The 18,729-nt window shown below is 46.9% G+C and overlaps 1 protein-coding gene across 3 annotated transcripts in view; it reads left to right on the forward strand.

Moving 5' to 3' along the window:
• The window catches only part of LOC144610744 (PDZ domain-containing protein GIPC1-like), a 69,924-nt gene extending 53,520 nt beyond the window's left edge, over positions 1-16,404 (forward strand). The window contains exons 7-8 of one of the 3 annotated variants that reach the window (XR_013549449.1): positions 4,580-4,769; positions 14,644-14,738. Coding sequence is in view for 2 of the 3 variants with exons in the window: in XM_078429683.1 (XP_078285809.1) it covers positions 4,580-4,632 (53 nt within the window). In the remaining variant the exon portion in view is untranslated. Of the gene's footprint in view, positions 1-4,579; positions 4,770-14,643; positions 14,739-16,109 lie in introns of those variants that run through there. The other 2 variants (XM_078429685.1, XM_078429683.1) reach the window with 2 other exon arrangements.
• Positions 16,405-18,729: the final 2,325 nt, after the last annotated feature.

Here is an 18,729-nt window from a genome sequence, read left to right on the forward strand (position 1 = left end):
GAGACAAAGAGAGAGACAGAATGAGGAGAGGCACAGACAGAGAGAGGGAGAGACAATGCGAGACAGAGAAACAGGGGGAGATAGAGAGACAGAGAGAGAGATGAATGAATGAATAAGTTTATTGGCCAAGTATGTGCATATACAAGGAATGTGCCTTGGTGCTTCGCTCACAAATGGCAACACAAACACACAGTTGACAATTAAGAATAAAGCATAAACACATCAAAACAATAAGGACAGAACATTACGGTCTAAACATGTGGGTGAAAATAAACCAGAGCAAAAAAGAGACTCCAGACTTTTTGTTATTGAGTAGAACTACCACTCGTGGAAAAAAGCTGTTTTTATGTCTGGCTGTGGCTGCTTTGACAGTCCGGAGTCGCCTTCCAGAGGGAAGTGCTTCAAAGAGTTTGTGGCCAGGGTGAGTAACTCAGCGGATCAGGCAGCATCTCTGGAGAACATGGGTCTGGACCCTTCCTCTACCTCTCCAAATCTTTGAGATTTCCAATACTCTCCAATACTTTTTCATCTTGGTGTCGAATTATGATTTAATATCTCGTCCTGTGAAGCTGAATGATGTGTTTATACCATGTTAGAGGTGCCACACAAATGGTAGTTGTAGATGTCCACACTGGAAAAAAAAGGCTTTCAAAACATTGACATTCCTGTGGTTAGTTCAATTTAGTTTTTATCTTGATGTAGGTTAAAATTGCAGCCTTCGGTCGGGGTATAAATTCCACAAAGCCAGAGTCGTAACCTGTTTGAGTGGGAATCTTTTTGGCAGAGGCTCTTGTGCAGATTACAGTTCATTGAGCTCACTAGGGCAGTTTAGTTTAGCTTAGAGAGACAGCATGGAAACAGGTGCTTAGGCCCACCGAGACTGCACCGACCATCGATCACCCATTCACACTCGTTCTATATTATCCCACCTTCTCTCACCCACTCCCCACACACCAGGGCCACTTTACAGGTCAATTAACCTAAAATACCCTCACATCTTTGGGATGTGGGAAGAAACCGGAGCACTTGGAGAAAACTCACAGGGACAACGTGCAAACTCCACACAGACAGCACCCGTCTGTGTGGTTGTGAGGGAGCAGCTCTACCAGCTGCGCCGCCGAGCCACCCTGTTAATGGGCAGATGGGGGTGAAAAGGTGTTGGGAAATAGGTGGATTGATGTGATTACTCTGAGAGCTAGTATAGACTCAGTGGGCCGAATGGTGACCTCCCAATGTCAAATGCAAGTAGGGTGGCCAACTGTCCCGTATTAGCCGGGACATCCCGTATTTTGGGCTAAATTGGTTTGTCCCGTACTGGATCGCCCTTGTCCCGTATTAGTAGGCCCGGACGCTGTAGGCCCGGACACTAGGTCCTGACACTTTAGGTCCGGACAATGTAGGTCCGGAGACCCAGGGGCCGCCTAACGGAGGTTGCGTAGCAACCCACCTCCCGGCCCGGGCGGCCGCCATTGGCGGAGCGGGAGCACGTGGCCGCTGGCTGGGTGAGGTCACTTGGGGCGCGGGGCGGTGACGTCACCTTGTCCCTTATTTGTGAGTGAGATAGTTGGCAACCCTAAATGGAAGCAGCATTCAATGTGCATCACACCACAAGCCATGCTTATGCCCAGTCATGGGCAGGGAGGTTTATCCATGCATTGTTGGTAAGGTTGTCACACTTGGTTAGACTTTTAAACTCTGGAGATACAGCATGGAAACAGGCCCCTTCGGCTCATCGAGTCCAGGCTGACCAGCAGTCACCCGGTACACTAACCTACACACACTAGGGTCAATTTTACAACTTACCGAAGCCAATTAACCTACAAACCTGCACATCTTTGGATGGTGGGAGGAAACCAGAGCGCCCGGAGAAAACCCACGCCATCACAGGGAGAAGTTACAAACAATCAGCGCCCATAATCGGGATGGAACCCAGGTCCCTTGCGCTGTGAGGCAGCAACTCTTCTGTTATGCCACCGTGCCCTCTAAGTTACAGTGCTGGGTATCGATGTGAAATGGGTTACTGCCTTTTACCCGCTTGGAGACACAGTATCGCCGAGCAAGTAAAGGGTAGTAATTCTTTGAAATTGTTAGCACCATTAACGCAAAGAATGCCTCGGTAGTCACTGGACTGAGATTAATGCGAAGACAATGTTCCAGAGAACAGAATATTTAGGCCTCCACAAAGAACAGCAGAACATGTCGACCAGCAAGTGTCACCAAACAATACCTCCCACTTGCCTTTGTTCTCCACAATTAGACCAGCTCACCAATGACTTGGCAAAAACCTTTCAAAGCAAGCAGGAGAAAGACCAAATCACCTGGTGGAGGAATCCCTGACTGTAACTGTATTTTATGGAATTAAACAAAATGAAGAAGGGTCTCGACCCGAAACGTCACCCATTCCTTCTCTCCAGAGATGTGCAGGAAAATAACTGCAGATGCTGGTTCAAATCGAAGGTAGACACAAAATGCTGGAGTAACTCAGCAGGTCAGGCAGCACCTCGGGAGAGAAGGAATGGGTGACATTTCGGGGCGAGACCCTCAGTCTGAAGAAGGGTCTCGACCCGAAACGTCACCCATTCCTTCTCTCCTGAGATGCTGCCTGACCCGCTGAGTTACTCCAGCATTTTGTGTCTGTCTTCATGGAATGAAGCACGTCATCTGAGTTCCAAGATTCGGACAATAGACAATAGGTGCAGGAGGAGGCCATTCGGCCCTTCGAGCCAGCACCGCCATTCAATGTGATCATGGCTGATCATTCTCAATCAGTACCCCGTTCCTGCCTTCTCCCCATACCCCCTGACTCCGCGATCCTTAAGAGCTCTATCTAGCTCTCTCTTGAATGCATTCAGAGAATTGTCCTCCACTGCCTTCTGAGGCAGAGAATTCCACAGATTCACAACTCTCTGACTGAAAAAGTTTTTCCTCATCTCCGTTCTAAATGGCCTACCCCTTATTCTTAAACTGTGGCCCCTGGTTCTGTACTCCCCCAACATTGGGAACATGTTTCCTGCCTCTAACGTGTCCAACCCCTTAATAATCTTATACGTTTCGATAAGATCTCCTCTCATCCATCCATGCTGTTTCTCTGAACTTAACAGAAGCAGCAAGAGTTGCCTGGTCCCCAAACTATCATTGAGACCCCCCTTTCTTCCATTCCCCTTTCTTTTAGGCAACCTACGACATGTTTGCATTTGAACTTTTCCTCGTATTTCCTAACTTTTCCATTTTGATGGAAGATCATCAACCTGAAATGTGTTGGAAGGAACTGCAGCTGCTGGTTTACACCGAAGATAGACACAAAATGCTGGAGTAACTCAGCGGGTCAGGCAGCATCTCTGGAGAGAAGGTGCAGGTGACGTTTTGAGTCAGAAGTCTGAAGAAGGGTTCCGACCAAAAACATCACCTGCTTGGCAGAGTTGCTGCCTTTCAGCGTCAGAGACCCGGGTTCAATCCTGACTGCGAGTGCTGTCTTTACGGAGTTTGCACGTTCTCCCCGTGAACTGTGTGGGTTTTCTCCGTGTGCTCCGGTTTCCTCCCACATTCCAAAAACGTAGAGGTTTGTAGTTTAATTGGCTTCGGTAAAATGGTAAATTGTTCCGTGTGTAGTGTGTGGTGGATCGTGTTAGTGCGCGGGGATCGCTGGTCGGCGTGGACTCGGTGGGCCAGAGGTCCTGTTGCCACGCTGTATGTCTAAACTGGTGTCAAGTTAGGAGGAGGGGGAGTTCAACGAGATCTGGGTGTCCTAGTGCATCAGTCAATGAAAGGAAGCATGCAGGTACAGCAGGCAGTGAAGAAAGCCAATGGAATGTTGGCCTTCGTAACAAGAGGAGTTGAGTATAGGAGCAAAGAGGTCCTTCTACAGTTGTACCGGGCCCTGGTGAGACCGCACCTGGAGTACTGTGTGCAGTTTTGGTCTCCAAATTTGAGGAAGGATATTCTTGCTATGGAGGGCGTGCAGCGTAGGTTCACTAGGTTAATTCCCGGAATGGCGGGACTGTCGTATGTTGAAAGGCTGGAGCGATTGGGCTTGTATACACTGGAATTTAGAAGGATGAGGGGGGATCTTATTGAAACATATAAGATAATTAGGGGATTGGACACATTAAAGGCAGATAACATGTTCCCAATGTTAGGGGAGTCCAGAACAAGGGGCCACAGTTTGAGAATAAGGGGTAGGCCATTTAGAACGGAGATGAGGAAGAACTTTTTCAGTCAGAGGGTGGTGAAGGTGTGGAATTCTCTGCCTCAGAAGGCAGTGGAGGCCAGTTCGTTGGATGCTTTCAAGAGAGAGCTGGATAGAGCTCTTGAGGATAGCGGAGTGAGGGGGTATGGGGAGAAGGCAGGAACGGGGTACTGATTGAGTGATCAGCCATGATCGCATTGAATGGCGGTGCTGGCTCGAAGGGCTGAATGGCCTACTCCTGCACCTATTGTCTATTGTCTATTGTCTATTGTCTAAACCAAACTTTGAGATGGACACAAAAAGCTGGAGTAACTCAGCGGGACAGGCAGCAACTCTGGAGAGAAGGAGTGGGTGACACTTCGGGTTGAGACCCTTCTTTTTTCTCTTGTACAGACTTGCACCAGTTTCAATTTACGAGACACTCCAGAATAGGCCACGACAGATGATGTCCCCTTCTGTGATTCTGCTGCCTTGACTAGAGGAGTACATTGTCCCAGATTCCGATCGGATGAAGATACGGCTGAGAGGGGAACCTGTGGGAACGTGTTCCACTGGCTAAGGGACGGATAGTGTGAAGATTCCGGTAAGTGGGAAGTTTGCCATCCGGAAGGGCTTCAGGGGTGAGCAGAGGTTAAGATGAGTGGGAGTGGGAAAGGCAAATGAAGTCATGTTAGATCCATTAAAAGTCATAAACATTTTTAGAACGTCTCTTGAGAAATGAACATGGTCTTCGCAAGGGAACATTGTGGGAGGGTGGGGGGGGGAGACAGAGAGAGGAGTTCTTCATAACATGCAGCACAAGAGACGGCCATTCGGCCCACTGAGCTGTGCTGGCCCTTTTGAAAGAACTTTCTAATTAGTCCTACTCCCTCTGCTCATTCCATAAAGCCTGAAAAGTTGTTTTGTTCCCCTCTCACCCAATAACTCTTTTGGCAGTTCCCAATTCATTCATTCATTCATCCTTTCAAGCAATATTTAAGGCGTCACGGTGGCACAGCGGTAGAGTTGCTGCCTCAAAACGCCAGAGACACGGGTTCGATCCCGACTACGGGCGCTGTCTGTACGGAGTTTGTACGTTCTCCCCGTGACCCGCGTAGGTTTTCTCCCAGATCGCCGGTTTCCTCCCACACTCCAAAGACGTACAGGTTTGTAGGTTAATTAGCTTGGTATAAATGTAAAAACTGTCCCTAGTGGGTGTAGGATAGTGTTAGTGTACAATCCATCTTTCTCCGCTTTCTCCCTCATGCTCTTCCTGCATCCCCTGTGTCCCAACTGGACTCGCATCTATTTCTCCCCTTTCCCTCCCCCCTGATCCCCCCCCCCTCCCCCCCCCAATCCTACAACATTCCTTTATTTTTATTAGAGATACAGCGCGGAAACAGGCCCTTCGGCCCACCGGGTCCATGCCGCCCAGCGATCCCCGCACATTAACACCATCCTACACCCACTAGGGACAATTTTTCCATTTACCAAGCCAATTAACCTACAAACCTGCACGTCTTTGGAGTGTGGGAGGAAACCGAAGATCTCGGAGAAAACCCACGCAGGTCGGGGAGAACGTACAAACAATAGACAATAGACAATAGACAATAGGTGCAGGAGGAGGCCATTCGGCCCTTTGAGCCAGCACCGCCATTCAATGTGATCATGGCTGATCATTCTCAATGAGTACCTCGTTCCAGCCTTCTCCCCATACCCCTTGACTCCGCTATCCTTAAGAGCTCTATCCAGCTCTCACTTGAATGCATTCAGAGAATTGGCCTCCACTGCCATCTGAGGCAGAGAATTCCACAGATTCACAACTCTCTGACTGAAAAAGTTTTTCCTCATCTCAGTTCTAAATGGCCTACCCCTTATTCTTAAACTGTGGCCCCTTGTTCTGGACTCTCCCCAACATTGGGAACATGTTTCCTGCCTCTAACGTGTCCAACCCCTTAATAGTCTTATACGTTTCGATAAGATCTCCTCTCATCCTTCTAAATTCCAGTGTATTCAGTCGCTCCAGTCTTTCAAACTCTGTACAGACAGCACCCGCAGTCAGGATCGAACCCGGGTCTCCGGCGCTGTGAGGCAGCAACTCTACCGCTGCGCCACCGTGCCGCCATTGTTTCGAGTCTCCACGTGTTAATATGAAGAGGAGAGCTCTCCTCTGACAGGAGTTTCAGATGAGGAGTGCATGGGACTACCTTAGATGGGGCATCTTGGACAGCATGGTCGGGTTGGGCCGAAGGACCTGTTTAGCAGCCGCTTGCCTCTATAAGAGCCTTTGTATGTCCCACACAGTGGCTTCAGTGTTGTCCGGTTGCAATAAACAACGGTGCAGTTCCCACAGTGAATGGGGCTTCAGATTTATTGATTGTTGAGTTGTTTGGACAGGGGCTGGATGTTTTCAGTGAGAGAACTAGATTTAGCTCTGAGGGCTAACAGAATCACGGGATATGGGGTGAAAGCAGGAACGGGGTCTCGATTTTGATAATCAGCCATGATCATGTTGAATGGCGGTGCTGGCTTGATAGGCTGAATGGCCTACTTCTGCACCTATTTTTTCTATGTCTCTATGTTTATAAACATGAAGCGTAGCTATGAAGAAACATCCTGTGAAGGATGCTGAGATTTTGAGGACGTGATCCTTCTGTGATGACCATTTAACTATTTTAAGCTACTTAGTGATTCCGTACGCAATGAGTTGTATTTTATCTAGAAGGTTTCCAGGAATATTTCCGCCTCCTCGTTTAATTCTGATGTTTCTACGCCAAATTAGGTTTGCTGTAACTTGTGATCACCTAGCACATTACAGTACATTATAGCCCATGATCCCTGCACTCAACATAATGCCAACATAAACTAATCTCTTCCGCCTGTCCATATCCCTGCATTCCCTGCATGTCTGTGTAGCTATCCAAAAGTCTATTCAATGCCACTATCAAATCTGCCTTCACCACCTCTCCTGGCAGCGCCTTTCAGGCGCAGCGGTAGAGTTGCCGCCTCACAGCGCCAGAGACCCGGGTTCGATCCTGACTACGGGTGCTGTCTGCACGGATTTTGTACGTTCTCCCCGTGACCTGCGTGGGTTTTCTCCGGGTGCTCCGGTCTCCTCCCACACTCCAAAGACGTACAGGGTTGTAGGTTAATTGGCTTGGTGTAAATGTAAAAAATTGTCCCTCGTGTGTGTTGGATAGTGTTAATGTTGCTGTAACTTGTCCTTTGATCCACTGAGTCTGTGCCGACCAGAGATCCCCGCACAATCCTACACACACACGGGACAATTTACATTTATACCAAGTGCACAAATCCAAGCCAATTAACCTACAAACCTGTACGTCTTTGGAGTGTGGGAGTACACTGTAAGTAGAATAAGTACATGCAGCCTATCCAATGTTTTATAAAGCAGCAATCTTGACTTTCTGACTTGTGCTCAATGCCCCATGGAGTTGTCAGAACTGTAATTTCTAACAGGTGGTGGCAATCATTAGTGGCACATGAAGACACACAGTCAAGCTAACTATTAATTGGTGTAGGAAGATGGACACCAAAATGCTGGAGTAACTCAGCGGGACAGGCAGCATCTCTGGAGGGAAGGAATGGGCGACGTTTCGGGTCGAGACCCTTCACCAGACTCGACCCGAAATGTCACCCGTTCCTTCTCTCCAGAGATGCTGCCAGTCCCGCTGAGTTACTCAGGCATTTTGTAACTCTAAATTAGTATTGGTTTATTATCCCCAGGTGTGTTGAGATACAGTGAAAAACTTTGTTTTGCTAACCAGGCAAAACATTCCGTACTTGGCCTCATAAGGCAGTGCAACTGAGAAAATAAAAAGAATGTGGAATAAAAGGGCAGAAAATTAAAGAGCATATTTCCAGGGAACATGGAGAGAATGTGTGAACTGGTGTGCAGTTATGCTGGATGAAGGTCCAGCTGGAATTGATTTCTTTGGAACGATTATTTTCTTTGAACTGGTATTTATTTCCTTTGGCCGAGAGAAGATCTAACCATGTGTCTAGGATCATTGCAAGGTGTAGATTAAGTGGATAGGAAAAACAGTGGCCAGTAACTAAAGATTGATTGTAGATGTTGCCTTGTGTGAAAACATGGGCAACTGAGGTTCTGCTCAGAGGAGGTGTCTTCTGGTGAAGGGTCTCGACCCGAAACGTCGCCCATTCCTTCCCTCCAGAGATGCTGCCTGTCCCGCTGAGTTACTCCAGCATTTTGGTGTCCATCTTCGGTGTGAACCAGCATCTGCAGTCCCTTCCTACACCAATTAATAGTTAGCTTGACTGTGTGTCTTCATGTGCCACTAATGATTGCCACCACCTGTTAGAAATGTCAGTTCTGACAACTCCATGGGGCATTGAGCACAAGTCAGAAAGTCAAGATTGCTGCTTTATAAAACATTCGATAGGCTGCATGTACTTATTCTACTTACAGTGTACTCCCACACTCCAAAGACGTACAGGTTTGTAGGTTAATTGGCTTGGATTTGTGCACTTGGTATAAATGTAAATTGTCCCGTGTGTGTGTAGGATTATGCGGGGATCTCTGGTCGGCACAGACTCAGTGGATCAAAGGACAAGTTACAGCAACATTAACACTATCCTACACACACATGAGGAACAATTTTACATTTACACCAAGCCAATTAACCTACAACCCTGAACGTCTTTGTGTGGGAGGAAACCGGAGCACCCGGAGAAAACCCACGCAGATCACGGGGAGAACGTACAAAATCCGTGCAGACAGCACCCGTAGTCAGGATCGAACCCGGGTCTCTGGCGCTGTGAGGCGGCAACTCTACCGCTGGGCCTGAAAGGCGCTGCCAGGAGAGGTGGTGAAGGCAGATTTGATAGTGGCATTGAATAGACTTTTGGATAGCTACACAGACACGCAGGGAATGCAGGGATATGGACAGGCGGAAGAGATTAGTTTACGTTGGCATTATGTTGAGTGCAAGGATCATGGGCTATAATGTACTGTAATGTGCTATGTGATCACAAGTTACAGCAAACCTAATTTGGCGTAGAAACATCAGAATTAAACGAGGAGGCGGAAATATCCCTGGAAACCTTCTAGATAAAGATAAAAGATTCGAAAGGAAACGAGGATTCTTTTCTCACTGAGAGGAGAGGCACAGTGGCGCAGCGGTAGAGTTGCTGCCCCACAGCGCCAGAGACCCGGGTTCCATCCTGACTACGGGTGCTGTCTGTAGACTACTTGACCCTATAAACCGTAGTACGTCACGGCGCCATTTTAGTGGGCAGGAACTTGCAGAAACATTTTAAAAGAAAAATAACAAAAATCTGTGAATTGATAGATGAGATATATTCTGCATTTTAATGGTATCATCACACATACTGTTCCCCCACAACACTGATTACACTGTGAGAGGCAGAGCGAACGGCGGGTTTTGCTTACTAAAATGGCTCCTTTGCGTACTACACTTCAGTACAGGCGATTTCAGCGGAGTGGTCCATCATGCTCCTCTAGTACCTTTGGGAGAAACAGTTGCTGGTTAATACACAAAAGGACACAAAGTGTAATGTCTAACATGAGTGGGAGACTGGATCTCGCTGTCAGCATGCTGGTAGCAAGAAGCCTCATTGCATTTAAAATGTGCCAGGAAGATACTTGAGATTCTAATCCAGTCTTCAACACATTGGTGTTTAATCCAAACCAGAAGACACCTCCTCTGAGCAGAACCTCAGTTGCCCATGTTTTCACACAAGGCAACTTCTACAATCAATCTGACGGAGGGTCCCGACCTGAAACGTCACCTATCCATGTTGCCCCGAGATGCTGCCTGACCCGCTGAGTGACTCCAGCACTTTGTGCACATTTTTGGAAAACAGCATCTGCAGTTCCTTGTTTCTGCAAAAAAAAAAGGTACAAAGCACTGGAGTAACTCAGCGGGTCGGGCAACATCTCTGGAGGAATAGGGTCCCGACCCAAAACGTCACCAGAGATGCTGCCTGACCCGTTGAGTTAAACCAGCACTTTGTGTCCTTTTACCAACATCTACAGTTCTTTATTTCTCCTGTTATAATATACATTCTGATTCCCACTGGGCCACACGCCGATTGATTGAATTGATTGAAAGATAAAGCATGGAATGATGCCCTTCGGCCTACAGAGCCCGTACTAGCCATCGATCATCTGTTCACACTAGTTCTACGTTATTCAAACTTGTCATCCACTCCTTGCACATTCGGGACCTCCGTTTTCAGAGGTATTAACTTGGGGATGAGGGAGGGAACTGCAGCCCCCACATGGTCACAGGGATAACGTGCAAACTCCACACAGACAGCCCCGGAGGTCAGGATCAAACCTGGAGGTAACAGTTCCACCAGCTGGTAGAGTTGCTGCCTTACGGCGCCAGAGACCTGGTTCAATCCTGATCTCCGGTGCTGTCTGTGTGGAGTTTGTACGTTCTCCCTGTGACCACGTGGGTTTCCTCCGGGTGCTCCGGTTTCCTCCCACACTCCAAAGACGTGCGGGTTTGTAGGTTAATTGGCTTCTGTTAATTGTAAATTGTCCCTAGTGTGAGTAGGATATTGCTAGTGTATCGCTGGTCGGCGCGGACTCGATGGGCCGAAGGGCCTGTTTCCACGCTGTATCTCTAAAGTCTAAAGTAAGTCTAGTGGGCAAGTTGGGCCGAAGGGCTTGCTTCCTTGCTGTAAGACTCTAAAGTAAAGTTTGAAGCTAGATTGAGGTGACGTAAATACATTACATAGACAGGGAGATTCCATGTAAGTGAAGGTATTTGGCTCGAGTGGCTTGATTGCTATATTAGGAGTGCAACATCTCTATTTAGCTATTGTGATCCACCCACTAAAACAAACAGGTTTGTCGCTCATAATAAACGCTGGATATCCATTTCATTTTAGCACCCGGAGCTTTCAGTCAAGGCTGGAAGTTTCCAACCCATAAAGGGCCTGTCCCAGTTACGCGATTTTTAAGGCGACTGCCGGCGACTGTCAAGTCGTAGCAGATCGCCGAAATTTTCTTTTACCCCACGACAATGACCACGACAATGACCACGACAATGACCACGACAGTGACCGCGACAGTGACCGCGACAATGACCACGACAATGACCGCGACAATGACCGCGACAGTGACCGCGACAGTGACCACGACAGTGACCACGACAATGACCGCGACAATGACCACGACAATGACCGCGACAATGACCACGACAATGACCGCGACAATGACCACGACAATGACCACGACAATGATCGCGACAATGACCACGACAATGACCACGACAATGACCACGACAATGACCACGACAATGACCATGACAATGACCATGACAATGACCACGACAATGACCACGACAATGACAATGACCACGACAATGACCACGACAATGACCACGACAATGACCACTACAATGCCGAGTCAGGTCGAGACAAGTTACTTTTTTTGTGAAACCAGCACCTGGCCAAGAGATTACACCGTCTTCGTAAACATCGCGAAATCCCCACGCTTACCTGACCGTCAAACTGCCGCCTCCAATCTACCTGTCAAATGTCCTGACGGTAAATAAATTGGATAAACAAAACTATCTTCTGGTATCTTCAAATGCCTTTTCTTAATTTAATATTACGTGCTTCTAAACGCATCTGCGACAACCTAGCAAACCTGGGGACAGCGTGCGACAGACAGCGCCCGCAATAAGCTGCCATACCTGGCGACAAGCCAGTTGTCGCCGAGAAATTTCTAGCAGGTAAATTTTTCTGCGACGCGCCGAGATTCGCTACGATTCATTGAAGACTCCTCACGATCATGCCCGCGACACCCCGGCAAATGTTCGGCAACAGCCTAGTTGCTGGCAGTCGCCTTAAAATCGCCTAACTGGGACAGGCCCTTTAAGCACTTGTTTTACGTTGATGTGGAAAGATTAAATGCTTTTCTTCCTCCTACTCTGTTAAAAGTTTCTAAAAATTCTCTTTGCAATCCTTAGTACGTACTGAATAAGTGTCCTAAACCGATACGTCACCCTTCCTTTTTCTCCAGAGATGTTGCCTGACCCGCTGAGTTACTCCAGCACTTTGTATCTATCATTATATATTCTTTAATTTTAGATGCAAGGAACTGCAGATGCTGGTTTACAACAACAAAAAAAGACACAAAGTGCTGGAGTAACTCAGCATCTGCAGTTCCTTGTGTCTACATTAAAGTGTAGGTGAAGATGGACACAAAGTGCTGGAGTAACTCTGCGGGTCAGGCAGCATCTGTGGAGAACATGGATAGGTGACGTTTCACAGAGTGCTGGAGTAACTCAGCGGATCAGGCAGCATCTCTGGAGAACATGGATAGGTGACGTTTCACAGAGTGCTGGAGTAACTCAGCGGGTCAGGCAGCATCTCTGGAGAACATGGATAGGTGATGTTTTGGGTTGGGACCCTTCTTCAGGCATGACTCGAAACATCGACGATCCATGTTCTCCAGGGGTTGGGTTGGTGGTGGAAGCAGATAAGGTCGGGACATGCAAGAGGCTTTTAGATAGACCCTGGCTATGCAGGGAATGGAGGAATATGGATCAGGTGCAGGAGGAGGAGATCAGCATGGACACTGTGGGCCGAAGGGCCAGTTTCTGTGCTGTTCCATTCTATGTTCTACGTTCAGGACTGATGCTGATTTTCTTGTACCAGCGATGGCTTTAACATTTGGAAATGGGACAAGAATTGATTAGTACGGGTGTCAGAGGCTATGGGGAGAAGGCAGGAGAATGGGGTTAGGAGGGAGAGATGGATCAGCCATGATTGAATGGAGGAGTAGACTTGATGGGCCGAATGGCCTAATTCTGCTCCCATCACTTATTAACTTATAAAGAAGCACTGGGGTGGTCAGAAGCTAACATGTTTGATTTTTTTTAAGTGCTTGGCAGCATATCGAGAAGAGATAAATATTTTCAAAGTGCTTAAAGACAAGATGTTTACAGGGAAACCTTTTCAATTTTACTTTATTGCTTTGAATGCCACCAACTTTGTAGTATTTTTGTCTTGGTGTGGTGCCTGGAAATCCTTGGGTTTTTTATAGTTTAGTTGTCACGTGTACCAAGGTAGAATAATAATTTAGGAATTATATTTTTTGTACACAAAAATGAGATTAGTGAGATGTGTGTGAATAAAACTGCAGATGCTGGTTAAAATCGAAGGTAGGCACAAAATGCTGGAGTAACTCAGCGGGTCAGGCAGCATCTTGGGAAAGAAGGTATGACACCCTTCTTCAGACTGAAGAAGAGTCACGACCCGAAATGTCACCCATTCCTTCCCTCCCGAGATACTGCCTGACCCGTTGAGTTACTCCAGCATTTTGTGTCTGCCTTAGTGTGATGTATTTTTGATGTTTCTTAATTGGAAACATGCGGACTAGTTTAGTTAGTTTAATTTATTGTCACGTGTACCGAGGTACTGTGAAGAACTTTTTATTGCGTGCTAACCAGTCAGTGGAAAGACTATACATGATTACAATCGAGCTGTCCACAGTGTACAGACACACGATGAAAGGAATATTGTTTAGTGCAAGATAAAGTCCGATCAAAGATAATCCGAGGGTCTCCAATGAGGTAGATGGTAGGTCAGGACCAGAGGGATTCTGGAAAAATATCTTAGTAGGAACACAATGTGTATAAGTTTGAAAGCAAGGCAGTGTGGCAGTGGCTAAAGTCTATAGGACTTTATTCCTCGGAGCACAGGAGGCTGAGGGGTGATCTTATAGGGGTGTATAAAATCATGAGGGGAATAGATCGGGTGAATGCAGAGTCTTTAACCCAGGGCAGGGGAATTAAGAACTAGAGGACATAAGTTTAAGGTGAGAGGGGAAAGATTTAATAGGAACCTAGGTGCATCTTTTTCACCCAGAGGGTAGTGGCAATGTGAAATGAGTTGCCAGACGAGGTAGATGAGACAAGTACTATAACAACATTTAAAAGATATTTGGACAGGTACATGGATAGGAAAGGCTAAGTAGGATATGAAGCCAAACATGGGAAGATGGAACCAGCAAAGATGAGATATTATGGTCAGCATGGGCAAGTTGGGCCGAAGGGCCTGTTTCTGTGCTGTATAACTCTATGGCTCTATGATCATTGGTGGCACGGTGGCGCAGCGGTAGAGTTGCTGCCTTACAGCCCCAGAGACCGGGGTTCCATCCCGACCACGGGTGCTGTCTGTGCGGAGTTTGTACGTTCTCCCCATGACCTGTGTCTGTCTTCTGTGATCTTTGGGTTTTCTCCGGGTGCTCCGGTTTCCTCCCACACTCCAAATGCATACAGGTTTGCAGGTTATTTGGCTTCGGCAAAATTGTAAATTGTCCGTAGTGTGTAGGGTAGTGCTAGTGTGCCGGGGATCGCTGGTTCGTGCGCACTTGGTTGGCTGTTTCCAGGCTGTACGTCTAACCTAAAAACAAAATAACTCGTAAATAAAAACAAATCTCTTCATCTCCCCTCTAGTTCATTTACCGGTTATCTCCGATCTGCTTCCTCTGGTTACTGGCTCTCCTGCCCATGGAAAGAATTCTTCATTATTTGCTCAATTAAAACCATGCTTGCTTGGCCAAGCCCACTGAAGACTAATTATAGTTGTTCTTCGTCGAGGAAAAGAAGTGGCTGCTACAAACTTCCAAAAGGTCTCGACACTTTGAACTGGACTCATCCTCCTCCAATCACTTGGTAAGTGCGAGTGAATAACAGTCACACAGCATGGAAACAGGCCCTTCGGCCCAGCATGTCCGTGCTGACCCATCTATACCCATCCCATTGGCAGCAATTGGTTCCCCAGCCTCCTATGGCCTGATGATCTAAGTGCTTGTATAAGTGTATAAGAAATACACTGGAATTTAGAAGGATGAGAGGGGATCTTATCGAAACGTATAAGATTATTAAGGGGTTGGACACGTTAGAGGCAGGAAACATGTTCCCAATGTTGGGGGAGTCCAAAACCAGGGGCCACAGTTTAAGAATAAGGGGTAGGCCATTTAGAACAGAGATGAGGAAAAACTTTTTTAGTCAGAGAGTTGTGAATCCGTGGAATTCTCTGCCTCAGAAGGCAGTGGAGGCCAATTCTCTGAATACATTCAAGAGAGAGCTAGATAGAGCTCTTAAGGATAGCGGAGTCAGGGGGTATGGGGAGAAGGCAGGAACGGGGTACTGATTGAGAATGATCAGCCATGATCACATTGAATGGCGGTGCTGGCTCGAAGGGCCGAATGGCCTTCTCCTGCACCTATTTTCTATTGTCTATTCTATTGTCTATAAAATAACTGCAGATGCTGGTACAAATCGAAGGTATTTATTCACAAAATGCTGGAGTAACTCAGCAGGTCAGGCAGCATCTCAGGAGAGAAGGAATGGGCGACGTTTCGGGTCGAGACCCTTCTTCAGTCTGAAGAAGGGTCTCGACCCGAAACGTCACCCATTCCTTCTCTCCTGAGATGCTGCCTGACATGCTGAGTTACTCCAGCATTTTGTGAATAAATCAGTGCTTGTATAGATAACAGTCACGGAGTCATGAGCATGGAAACCGGCCCCTCGGCCTAACTCATCCATACCGACCAACATGAACCATCACAGCCATTTGCCTGCATTTGGCCCATCTATATACTAAAACTCTCGTTTGTTTGTTTGTTTGTTCCTGAACTACAGCCAAACCGGTACACGATAGCGTGACAATTTTAGGCCCACCTTACTCACCGTCGTGCCTTTGGTGCTAATGGAGGAAGTTACATTGAAATGTATAAATATACATTTATATTTTTAGTTGCTGTTTTTAACATGATTATTTTAAGTTCAAATAATAATAATGGCAGGTGAAATTTACCCCAGGTTGGGAACCCTTGCCCTAGTTTATGCCAGTATTGTTATGGTAGCAGGGATGAAGCTGTTCTTGAATGTGGTGGTACGTGTTTTTTGTCCAACAGGAGCGATGAGAAGAGAGAGTGGCTAAATGGAACTGCTCTGCCCAGGACAGGATGGCCCTGCGGAGAGTAGTGCGTTCGGCAGAATGCACCATGGGAACTACACTCGTCCCCCTGCAGGACCTATACATCAGGAGGTGCAGATCCAGAGCAAGCAAGATCATGAGGGACCCCTGCCCCCCCAGCAACGGACTGTTCCAGCTACTACGGTCAGGCAAACGATTCCGCTGTCACGCTGTGAAAACAGAGAGGATGAGACGGAGTTTCTTCCCACAGGCCATCAGGACTGTTAACTATTATAACTCCAGGGACTACATTTTCTTTTCTGTATTAATTTTAATTTACATGCTGTAATTGTAACTTTTTTTTGTGCACAATCCGCAGGCATTGCCACTTTCATTTCACTGCACATCGTGTATGTGTATGTGACAAATAAACTTGACTTGACTTGACTTCTAGGTTTAGGTTTAGGTCTATTGTTGTCATGTATACTGAGGTGAAGTAACATGCGTTGTTACTGAATCAGATCAGATAATACTACACACAAACACAATCAAGTCAAACTCAAGTCCAGTAGGTAGTGTAAAGGGGAAGGTACAGTGTGCAGAATATAGTTTTGAAAGGTAGACACATTCTTTCAGGTAGACACTAAATGCTGGAGTAACTCAGTGGGACAGGCAGCATCTCTGGAGAGAAAGAATGGGTGACGTTTGGACAGCCTTGTGGTGTATTGGTTGACATTCATTTTTACCTAGGTGCAAACATACTTGGCATGAGAGGATTTAATGGGTTGGGATTAGAAAGCAAAAATCTGAACACTTATAACGGCAGTCAAAAGTGAAAATAAACAAAAGATCTTTAAGCACTAATGAAATGTAACGAACCACAGACAACTATATTTGGCCCTTTTGCAATTAATTATGGTTATCGTCTATGGTCCCAGTCCTTACCATGGTAGTATTTCATTACAGTCTAATTAAATGGTGGCACGGTGGCGCAGCAGTAGAGTTGCTGCCTTACAGCGCCAGAGATAAGGGTTCTATCCTGACTACGGGTGCTGTCTGTGCGGAGTTTGCACGTTCTCCCCGTGGCCGTGTGGGGTTTGTCCGGGTGCTCCGGTTTCCTCCCGCATCCCAAAGACGTACGTACAGGTTTGTAGTTTAATTGTCTTCTGTAAATTATCCCGTGTGTGTGTAGGATAGAACTAGTGCACGGGGTGATCGCTGGTCGGCGCGGACCCGGTGGGCCGAAGGGCCTGTTTCCCCACTGTATCTCCAAAGTGTAACGTCTAACATCCAAGAGCATCTCTTATCCCCCTGTGCGTTAACCCGTATCCCTCCATTCCCTGCATATCCATGTGCCTCTTAAATGCCACTATCGTATCTGCCTCCACTACCAACCCCTGGCAATGCATTGGAGGCAGCCACCATCTTCTGTGTAAATCGTTGGTCAGCACAGGTGACCTTTGGTCGGCACAGACAGTGTGGGCTGAAGGGCCTGTTTCCATACTCTATCTCTAAGCTAAACTTAGAGTAAATAAATTTATTGACGACGCCCTTTGATGTTGCTTGCCGTCAACTTTAATGGTTATTAATAAGAAGGGAACAAAGTCAAGAGTTGACCTTGCGTTCTCTTGCTAGAGTCCAGACACTCCAATGTGATTATTCGCAGGGAGCAGGGACAGACTCGAATGAAGCCATTACCAAGTTTGGACTCTCAGCAGTCGAAGTTTATTTCATCGTGACAACAGCCGAAAGAAAGCCACTTGTTTTTGCCAAGTTTCCATCTGATCATGCTGGGGGAGTACATCTGTTATTGGTGTTAGATAGTCATTAAGCGCTGGACTAACTCAGCGGGTCAGGCAGCATCTCTGGAGAAAAGGAATCGGTGACGTCTCGGGTCGGAGGGAAAAACAGAAAAATAATCTGTGGCATTCTCCGCCACAGAAGGCAGTGGAGGCCAATCCACTGGACGTTTTCAAGAGAGAGTTAGATTTAGCTCTTCAGGCTAAAAGAATCAAGAGATATGGGGGAAAACCAGGAACGGGCTACTGAATTTAGATGATCAGCCATGATCATATTGAATGGCGTTGCTGGCTCGAAGGGCCAACTGGCCTACTCCTGCGCCTATTTTTCTATGTTTTCTATGTTTTCTAATCCCCAGCAATAAACATCCCAAAGTAATTTATTCACAAAATGCTGGAGTAACTCAGCAGGTCAGGCAGCATCTCGGGAGAGAAGGAATGGGTGACGTTTCGGGTCGAGACGTCACCCATTCCTTCTCTCCCGAGATGCTGCCTGACCTGCTGAAGAAGGGTCTCGACCCGAAACGTCACCCATTCCTTCTCTCCCGAGATGCTGCCTGACCTGCTGAGTTACTCCAGCATTTTGTGAATAAATCGATTTGTATCAGCATCTGCAGTTATTTTCTTATCCCAAAGTAATTTCACAGGAACATAGCAAAACATAATTTAACTCTAAGCCACACCATATATTGGTATCTCACAACATTAAAGTCACATGTAGACAAGTACTTGAATCACCAAGTCAATTTATGGACCAAGGGCAGGTAGATTCGTTTGGTTTGGTTTAATTACAAATACAGCAATGGAAACTGGACCTTC

The sequence above is a fragment of the Rhinoraja longicauda genome, chromosome 37 (assembly GCF_053455715.1).
Source record: "Rhinoraja longicauda isolate Sanriku21f chromosome 37, sRhiLon1.1, whole genome shotgun sequence".
Lineage (NCBI taxonomy): Eukaryota > Metazoa > Chordata > Chondrichthyes > Rajiformes > Arhynchobatidae > Rhinoraja > Rhinoraja longicauda.